Source organism: Brachypodium distachyon, chromosome 3 (genome assembly GCF_000005505.3).
Source record: "Brachypodium distachyon strain Bd21 chromosome 3, Brachypodium_distachyon_v3.0, whole genome shotgun sequence".
Taxonomy (NCBI): Eukaryota; Viridiplantae; Streptophyta; class Magnoliopsida; order Poales; family Poaceae; genus Brachypodium; species Brachypodium distachyon.
Window position 1 is genome coordinate 26,043,343 of NC_016133.3, and position 9,693 is coordinate 26,053,035.

Genomic DNA, 9,693 nt, shown 5'->3' on the forward strand with positions numbered 1-9,693 from the left:
TGCATATGGGAAACATCACATGAGGGCAAAGGCAATGTACATTGCATCCAAAATACCACACAGTTCCATAGTCAAGTGTGCAATATAAAGACAAATATATTACGTGCCATGTGATAATGGTAACATAGGGCAACAAAATGGAGCTTGACATGTGGGCCAGACTTCTATTGGCCCTGCTTCTTATGCTAATTGATAGGCTTATCTCCATTAGAACTGCAGAGTGAGTTCTTCGTGTATCCTTTACATGAAGGATCTTTTTGGTCAACTATAAGGACAAACCTCTCGCTAAGACTTCTAATCACTTTCTTATAGACATTTGGTGGAGATATTTGGTGAAATGGAGCTGCTGCTAAGTTGACTAGACCTACGTTGGAATCGACGTCGTAAAGAAGTGAGCGAAAAAAACGCTTAATGAGCCATGATTAAAAGGATAATGAAACCGATAAAAATCAACTTTGTGAAAAATATAAGAAAAACACTTCATGAGCCATAATTAAAAGGATGAGAAAACAAAGATAGAAATGGAACCCAAACTATTTTGATGCAAGATAAACTTTTATGAACATTTTTGAGAAGTGATTTAGTTCAGCCGACTGATTGCTACATTCCGTCCACCGTCCGTGTTGTCCTCCTACCCGTGCGATCATGTGTTCCCTGTAGCTTCGTAAGAGACAACATGCTGCATCAACCGTGTGGTGCGAGTGCGCCGACGGATTTGAATCATTTGCCAAAAAAATCATGCGTGAAACAAGTGTCTACGCGCAGGCGTCGCCCTTTTACCGGGCGTGGGATCCCACCAATGTCTCCATTCGAGGACAATTTTGAAATCTTAGACAAATTTTGAAATAGCAAATACATAATGAAAGTGGTCCTCGCTCGAATGGATCGGACTGCGCGGCCAATAAATCAACACTTTTTTTTGTATCCATCTCTCTTTTTTGTTCTTTTGTTTTTCTTTCACTTTTCCTTCAATGAGCCGCTCCCCTGCCTCGCCTCCTTGTGGCCCAACTTGGTGCCGAGCGCCCCAGCCCCCTCGCTCCGTCGCTCGTCTTCTTCCTCGCGCGAACGCGGCCACCGCAGGTTGGTCTCCCTTCGATTCTCTCGCTCCCGACCGTTTCTCCTCCCGTCACCCCACGAACGGATTCCGCCCTTTCTCAATTCGTAACTGAGGCAAAAATCAAAGTAGGGCGGCCTACTGGGTCCTCCGCTCACTTGGATTATTTTCTTATTGGCGACGAACCCTAAATTTCTTCGGTTGTTCGAGAATTTTTCTGGTTTTTCATTTTAATAATCCGTATTTTATCTTTCTCTCCAGTCCATCCAGTTTGCTCAGGATTTACGCTGTTGCTAGTAGCAGTCCATTTCCCAAACTGATTGGGGCTCCAACAGAACCCTAAGCTGCTCCTGAATGTTGCATTCTGAAATATCAACGTAATCATATTTGGTTCACCTCTTTCAGGTTGGCTGAATTGCGTGGTTGTGCGGGTTCGCAGCTACTGGAGTAGTAAACTAAGGAGATGAGTAGAATAGAGGGGCTACCCAGGGATCTGCACTAGAGCAAAACTGAGATGGGCTCACTGTGCTGCGTGGCGGCAAGGCCCCATGGGACTAGCACCGCCAGCCGAGAGTGGTCTTCCGTTGGCCGGAGTGATCCCCTCTGGCGTACCACCACTGGCTACTCGCCCCCACTGTCAAGAAGATGGGAGTACCGAATCAATTCTGAGGGATTGTCATATGGAAACCATGTTGACAGTGGGGTTGCTGCCAATTATGGCTCATCGCTCTCCTCAAATAGTAAAGATGCTAGCAGAAGCTGGGAGAGGAGTGAGGTTCAACCAGATCATCGTTATTCTACCTCAGAGAGTGCCATTTCATATTTCAACAGTCCAGATGTTAGCTTCCAGAACCACCATATTATGCTGCCAATGTTGCAAGATTCCAGCATTGATGAATACATGAGAGGTATGTGTCTTGGAGTGTCAGAATTTCTTTACCCTCTCAGATGTTTAAGCTGCTTTTGTTTTTGGTGGTTTCTACATTGAAAGCATGCCTAATTAGTTTAGACTAACATTCACACTGCATATCTGTTGCTGCATTGAGTATGCATAATTTCACAGATTTACTCATGTGTCACTTTGTTGTCTGCCGACTTTTATTTGATTCCAAGTTGGATGTGCAGTAGATATACGTTATGTTGGTAAGAACTCCAATTCGGTTTTTCCTTATTTGACTTAGATATACTGGACTTTTATTCCTCTGTTTTGACTCGTTGGGCTTAACTTCTCTGTTTGAACCATGGCTTTCCTACTGGTATTTCCATTGGTGCTTATATGTAGAACGTGATTGCGCGCGTCGCTCGTTCATTTGAGAAAAGAATGATAAAGAGTATTTAAGAAAGTTATGAACATATATATGACAAAAAATTGGAATTCTTTGAGATAGGGTGTCATATAGGTGCAGCTAATGGCATATCATGTGCTCATTCAACAGGTACCAATAAAACATAGGTTGCCCATACATGCCACATGAGAAAATAAACCTCCAAATTGACTTTCTCACATAAACTTCATTGGGCACTCTAAAAAATAATCCTCCAAATTGACTTCTCACATGAACTTTATTTTTATCCTAGAAAATAGACCTCCAAAATTGACTGCACACATAAAGGTCATTGGTCACCTCAGGAAATAAACCTTCAAATTTACTTCTCCCGTAAATGTCATTGGTATGATTGTGCCTATAGAACCAATTATTGCCAACCACGTTGTAAAAGAATACTTGTTTCTGGAGAAGCCCACATCACTTAGTTGTTCAAAACAACATCTTAATCATCCTGGAAACATTATTTCAAAAAAATCCAGGAGATAAAATCCTGAACTGTAAAGTACACAACTACATGAGCAACAAGCTGCTAGATTTGCTAGGCTCTTATCATCCGTCACTTAATTGAAAATGTCACCGTTTCAACATAACTTCCATAAGATTAATAATGAGCCATTAGTGATCTTTGTTAACGAAACACATCAACGAGTCCACAGGGAGATGGTTTGATTTCAAGGAAAAAACTAATCATTTTGACAACAGTGAGCACAGTTTTTAGAAGCATCTGAAAGCATGCACTAAACTGAACATATAGTTTTCCTTTTGCACTCAACTAATCATTCGCCTCTGAAATCCAAATACTTACGAGTAGTATTTCTCTTTGGAGTTCATAGTTTTCCTATTGTGTTCTGATTGCAGGCTGCTGAGTGCCATGCCTCCAAAAGTAAAGCTAATAAATCGTCACAGCATTTATATTCTCATCACTAATTCTCACCATATATCTTCTCGATGGCGCGGCATTTGATAACACAATTCATGTGTGCAATTCTATTCCATCAGTCTAAACAACCCAGATTCTAAAATTTTCGAGAGGTAATAAGAAATAAACAACACATACAGTTAGTGATTGGCCAAACAACTTATCCCTAGGCATCTTCCCGCGTTGTTTCAGCAACCTTTGAGAAACCTAGACAAAAATACTGGGGTAAGTGAGGCAAGAAACTTTGAATGAAAAATTGGGCACAAAATTTTAAGTTTCCCACTATACAGCTAATGACACCTATTGTGGGAAATCCAGTCTTTTTGTTGTTCTGCTTACATTTGAATAATTTGTTGCGCAAAATAGGAGTATAACGAATCAAATAGGAATGACACAAGAAAAGAAAAGGCACCTCAGCTTTCAGTTTCTCCCACAGGCTGCACTGATCTATTGAATATTTTGGAGCTTCAACCGAATGAGGCACCTCTTGTGCCCCATTAGCACTTTGCGTTATGTCCACCCTTTAAATGGAACAAGATATTATGCTTTGCTTTTTTGTACGGTAAAGTAGGCATAAATGACAAAAGAAACATATCTTCTTTTTCTCACATTTGTACACACCCATAATAGTTGTCCAAGAAGGTCCCTGGATCATTTTTATTATGGACTTTCAGGATGCTTTGCGGCATGCCGGCATACGAGTTTCTCCCATCGGACATCTTGAACAGTTCCCGCAGAGCCCTGCAATTTACACTCATATTCTCTAGAACACCTCCGACAGTGAAGGGTTTTCCTTTTCATGTCTGCATATATGTGAAGATGCATACGTTGTAACAATCTATCACTGAATGCATGACTAGCAAATACAGCCTCAGAAGAAAGCAGTTTTTAAGACCCATAAATCCAACATCCTTCCACAGTATGATCATATATATCAAATAAATTCTGAAAAGGAAGTTGTATGCCAAGCAAAGTAGGAACATCTAATGCCCAGATCAACATCCAGTCCAAAAAATGATCGAAGCTAATGATCATCTTTGCTTTCTGAGGGAACATACAGAAGCTTCGTCTCCTGCGGCAGATCGACCTCACTCGCTAGTGAAAACAACCATGTAAGATCTCATTGGCACTTTTAGAGGCCAGACTGACAGACTTCTTTAATCCATCAAACATTGATGTGCATTCCTTGGAGCAATTAGTTGTGTCTGCTCCTGTGAATAAGAAATGAGATCTACCTGCACAGACTAGGGAGCAGATGTCAAGAAGGTTGAGGAAACATAAAAGGGAAGGAGAAGAGGGAAGCAAGTTCTACATGTACAAATTGGTGCAGATGGAGGGCCAGACTGCCAGAGGCTAGCTTCCTCCTGGCTCTCAACCATCCTGACGCCGTCGACCACCTCCTTGACCCTCATGACCCTGTACTTCCATATAACATGCCGACTTCATGGAGGAAAACCAAGAAGGAGGTGGCAGCGAGAAGAAAGTAAGAGAGGAAGGGAGAGGCAGGTGATGTGCTCTCCTGCCACTGCACCACTACTTCACCAAGTGCCGTCTAATGGCGGTGCTCTGTCTACGGGACAAGCGGCGATGAACGTGCTCTGTCTGTGGGACGAGCGCCGCTGACGGCAGCGGTAGCTGCCATCTGTAGAGAAAAAAAAGAAGGAAGAACCTACCTAGGCAACAATCATGGCTGCCGGCAGGGGAAGTGGAAGGGATGTGATTAGCAAAGCTGGAAGAAGAAGTACAAATAGGGGAGCAGGGGGAATTGAAGAACCTCAGGCAACTGGTGGAGGTTGAGGGACTATCATGGCATTTAAACGCGGCAGTTTCGGTCTGGGTGCACCTGTCCACCTCCTGCGGGTGCCATTGCGCGCCTGTCCACCTCTGACGGCTGCCTGGCTGCAGCGCACGGGAATGGGGGCATGGAGGCTGCCGGGCCGCAACGTACGAGGGTTGGGTGTCGGGAGGAGAAGTGAAGCAAGCGAGGAGGCGACACGACGATGCAGGGCGAGGATAATGGACGGTATCGGTATCTGTCACGTGAATGGGCCTCGTCACTGGCCCAGTTAACCAGCGGCGATTTTCTCGTGGAGCAGCGTCCGGCCCAACCGGAGAAACACGGCCGCGAGGCCCAGGCACGTTGGACAGCCAGCTATGGCCTAAAAAATTGATTGTATGGTGGATATCGCTGAGGGGCTGAGAGGGCTGGGTGGTAGCTCCGTTTTGTTGTCTCTAATGTACAATGATGTTGGTTTCCAAATGAAGCAAGGTTTCACTAGCAGAATTAACCCTTGAACCAGCTGGGTTGCTGGATTGTTTTGTGTGAAGGATTTTGAATTGTCAGTGGTTGAGTTATAGTTGTTAGTCGATACTATATTCACTGATGGATTATTTATGCTGGCCATGATTTCTCTCTTGTCCATTCTCAGTGTTGATTTTCATTTTACCATTGACTAGTGATCATGGCCTTTGTATCTTGTATGTGCATTTCAGATGATACAACCTGCTATAAGATCAGTTAACCCTCTATGTTAACAATTGGCCTGTTACCTCTTTTTGTAAGGTTTTCATCTGGTGCTCAACATCAGAAATGCATAATTAGTACATGTAGTGGGTTTTTAAATACGGGACTGTAAATCACATGGACTTAATTATTATTTTGTTTGGAAGTGCTGGTGCTAGAGGTCAAGCTCATCATTTTGTTCGAAAATTTTAATGCTACACTTGAAAGCGCATCATTTGTTTTAAATCTCTACTGCTACTCTTGAACTCTTAGATCTAATTCTAGATTGCTTGTTTCTTAGTTTTGATGCTGCCTCCAGCTCCTAGGCCTTCGGGGTATCTTACCCTCATTCGAGGGTTTCAGTTAATGCAGTCATTAGGTTAAGGCAACAGATGAACTACCAACCCTGTCGTTAAATGCCTCTACCATTATATAGGCTTGCTAGCTGCTAGGCACCCCAATTGATATAGGAACTTTTGTACTAGAAATAATAGTATTTCTAATTATATCCTCTCTGTTATGTAAAATATATCTCCTCAACATCCCCAATTCCTCAGTGTATGATATATATGCATTTTGACCACTAAGCAGAAATGAAAACAATTAACATGTTGATACAATTAACTGAAGATAACCTAACAAAGATACTGTTCTTGTGGTTTCCTATTGCTGTTGATACAAAAATAGGCTGTTGGGATGCTTTTCACACACATTTGTTCAGGTTTGAATCATATTAAACTGCTATGTCTAACAGATGTAGGTGTATCGTGTTATATTTATGTACAGTAGTTGGTTGCTACATTTCATGATAGTCTCGTCAATCCTAGATCTACTAGGTAAGTAGGGGGTATTAAATAATAACAACCATTGGAGGTCATGTTATATTTATTCAATAACACTTTGATTCAGCTGCAGCCTTTCTTGTAACACAATACAAAACTATATATGTGCCAAAAGCTAGCCTTCTAGCTGTGTGGAAGTGTGGCTCTATTTGAGTGACGTTGGCATGGCTGTAGATTTCAATGATTATTCTACAATTTTAGCTACACGCTGTGCATGGTTATTTAGCTTTCTACTGGATGAGCAGTATAGTGTTTCTGTAATTGCTTGATGCAGTGATTTGTGTCCACTGCCTTTTCTGTGTGAGCGTCAGGGCTGTTCAAAAACGGTTTGTGGTCAAACCATATTTCACATTTTTGTATTAACTTGATCACCCAATTTTATATTAACGAAGGAAATTGAACTAGTTGTCATGCTACCGGTTTTTGAACACCCTTAGTGTAGATGTTCTCATGGGTATGGCACACTGAACATGCGAGACCTTTTCCAATGAGCTTTACAGCAAGATATATTTTTATTGATTGGAGTTAGTTGTCTATGCAGTTTCAGTGGCTGAGCCGATAGGTGCACTGTTATTGTCGGAGGTATGCCATACATTAGTGTTCATCTTATCATATGTTCATTTCTCCAGGCTTCTAAGGGCTTGACTTTTATCCTCTTTCTCTAGGGTATGCCAGGACAGCAGAACAGTGGTGGTTCCACCTCCTCTCGCTCTGATGGAAGCGAATATGATATTATACCAAAATCATACCCCTCTACGCCACGGAACTTCCCAAGTCGTCGGTCATTCCTGTCAAAGCCAATTCATCCTCTCTCATTTCCGGAACATGCCCTGGAAGGGCAAGAAACTTGTAGTCCTGTTGCCAGTACAAACTCGAACAATCCTCTGCGCTCAGAGTTCAAGGGAATTGGAGAGCGGAGCTCTCCAGGTCTCATGGATTATGCCAGTGGCAGTCATGAGGAATCAGCAGATTGGAGTGCTCCAAGTAGCATGGATCTTACTGATTTCACAGAACAACATGTAGCTGAACGTATTGCAGCATTGCATCCCATTAATATAATGGACAAAACAAGGTGTGACCTTTGCGAGAGGCTTTTGTCCAAGAGATCACCTTGGGGTTCTCGTCGAATTGTCCGCACAGGAGATCTTCCAATTGCTGGTGTGCTTCCATGCTGCCACGTCTATCATGCTGAGTGCTTGGAACGGAGCACCCCGAAAGGGCAGAAGCATGACCCTCCTTGCCCCGTGTGCGATAAGTTGGCTGGTAAAGATACTGAGCAGTGGTCCATTTGCAGGTTAAAAAACGGATTCCCGAGATTAAGATCGCTAGGGGAAGGGCCTTCCCGAGTCTGGAGCTGTGCCCAGGCTGGAGACTGCGTTGCTGCGGCTGTCCAGATACCAAGACCAAGTGGCATTGCATTGTTGGGTCGGAGTGGTCACAGGAGGCATGGCCCTTCAAAGGGAGAATCTGGTAAAGACTGCACTGAGACATGAAGAGGTGCTTGCATGTAGCTAGCTCCCTACCGCATCATTTTAGAGGATGGCTGTTGCGTTGCATTATTGTCTCACTATGATCCCAAGCTTGGTAGATGTCGATGCTGATATTATGATGGTTTAGAAATTGACATAGATGCACCTATGTAGCTGACCAAAACCTTTGAATTATCAGGGCCGCCAGTTGTCCATAGATCTTTTTTTCCGTGTTTATATGTGCTCAAACTCGTCCTGATTAACTTGTATTCCCTCCGTCTCATATTAAGTGACTTTCTATTACATGTATGTAGATGCTTTTTAGGCATATATACATCCATATTTGGATAAATTTGAGTCACTTAATATGAGACATATGAGACTTAGGGAGTATGTTTCTGCAATGTTAGAAATCAGGTGTACTGATATGCTATTCGTGAGGATCTATAAGGTTGCCAGAATTCTCTCTCCATGACCTCCTCTATGCATGGTTGCAATTCTGTGATTCAGAAAGGGTGAAATGCATGGAATGTCCTAAATGCTGTGATTCAGAAAGGGTGAAATGCATGGAATGTCGAGTGTTCCCTGGGTGCCAAGTTCGTATTTCATGAACCTAAGGTTTATATTTGAGTCCTAAGCACAAGTGATTCATCGGCCCATCTGGCTCTGGCCCACTTGTTCTATCTCTTCCCGTTAGTCATGCAGCGCTGCAGTACCGGCAGCAACGCTACACGATACCACAACGGTGCTCGGAGGAGACGGTACAAGCGGCGGCGGCTGCAGCGGCAGCGGAGTTGCGGAACCTAGCCAAACCTAGGCGGCGGCAACGGGAGCAGGACGGTTATTGTGGGATTAATCTTCGCCGGAAACTTGTTTCTCTTCGCGCGAAACTTAAGCCTGGCGCGCTAACGAAATCAGATCGAGCCGCCTTTTCTTCTCCACGACGCACTGATCTTCCACCTCCTTGTCACAATGCCACGCCCCATCTAACTTGCCAGGGCGCACTCAATTCTCCGTTCAGAGGTTCACTGATTCTTTGCCTAGAGTTGTTGCAGAGCTTGAGAATGGGGTGCCAATCGACACGGTCCCTGCGCCGTCACCACCACCACCACGGGAGCTTCCGGAGGTGATCAACGCTGAGCACGCCACCGCTGTTCCCCGCTCTAGGACGGCCGTTTGGTGGGGCAATACGCCTGGTGCTTCCTCGACTCAGGCTGCACCGAAGGACAAGCAGGCATTGAACTCGGTTGCAGCCTCCGACTTCTCATCCCCAACTTTAGATTGGTATGATTTGTATTTCGCAGTTCCCTGATTTGAGCAATAGCAGGAGATTTGGGGTCTGAGGCTGTTATCCACCGGGGTTTAGTGCTTGCTCCTGTAGCGATTGATTCCCCTTCTTTATGTATAATTTTTGCATTCCTTTGAAGGTTCAAGGGACATGTAGTTACAGGGAAGGACGAAATAACTAGAGAAGATTTAGAGTTAGCAGTCTATTTTAACGTGGACATGAGCAACAGTAAGAACAAACAAAATGTGGGCTTTAGCAACAACTCTGCAAGCTCACGATACTCTGCAGAT

At 43.7% G+C, this 9,693-nt stretch overlaps 1 protein-coding gene and 1 long non-coding RNA gene across 3 annotated transcripts; both read left to right on the forward strand.

The window, feature by feature from the left end:
* Positions 1-942: 942 nt before the first annotated feature.
* LOC100841348 lies at positions 943-8,587 on the forward strand. 2 transcript variants are annotated; one of them, XM_014901352.2, is made up of 4 exons: positions 943-1,080; positions 1,460-1,962; positions 7,176-7,228; positions 7,312-8,587. In XM_014901352.2, exons 2-4 carry the CDS (start codon positions 1,569-1,571, stop codon positions 8,137-8,139), a joined length of 1,275 nt encoding a protein of 424 aa, XP_014756838.1. In that variant the 5' UTR covers positions 943-1,080; positions 1,460-1,568; the 3' UTR covers positions 8,140-8,587. The 2 variants fall into 2 exon arrangements, with proteins under 2 accessions (XP_014756838.1, XP_003573899.1); XM_003573851.4 differs by having other exon boundaries at positions 7,188-7,228; positions 7,312-8,139.
* Positions 4,033-5,830, forward strand: LOC112271732. The gene is made up of 2 exons (XR_002965038.1): positions 4,033-4,413; positions 4,545-5,830. It is a non-coding gene; the product is annotated as an uncharacterized LOC112271732 (long non-coding RNA).
* Positions 8,588-9,693: the final 1,106 nt, after the last annotated feature.

What these genes read in the sequence shown, in the direction of transcription:
- LOC100841348 (XM_014901352.2), top strand. Translation starts at nt 1,569, where the DNA reads ATGGGCTCACTGTGCTGCGTGGCGGCAAGGCCCCATGGGACTAGCACC. An exon ending in CATTGATGAATACATGAGAG is followed by an intron (nt 1,963 to 7,175) that starts GTATGTGTCTTG and finishes GATTGGAGTTAG; the next exon opens with TTGTCTATGCAGTTTCAGTG. An exon ending in GTGCACTGTTATTGTCGGAG is followed by an intron (nt 7,229 to 7,311) that starts GTATGCCATACA and finishes CTCTTTCTCTAG; the next exon opens with GGTATGCCAGGACAGCAGAA.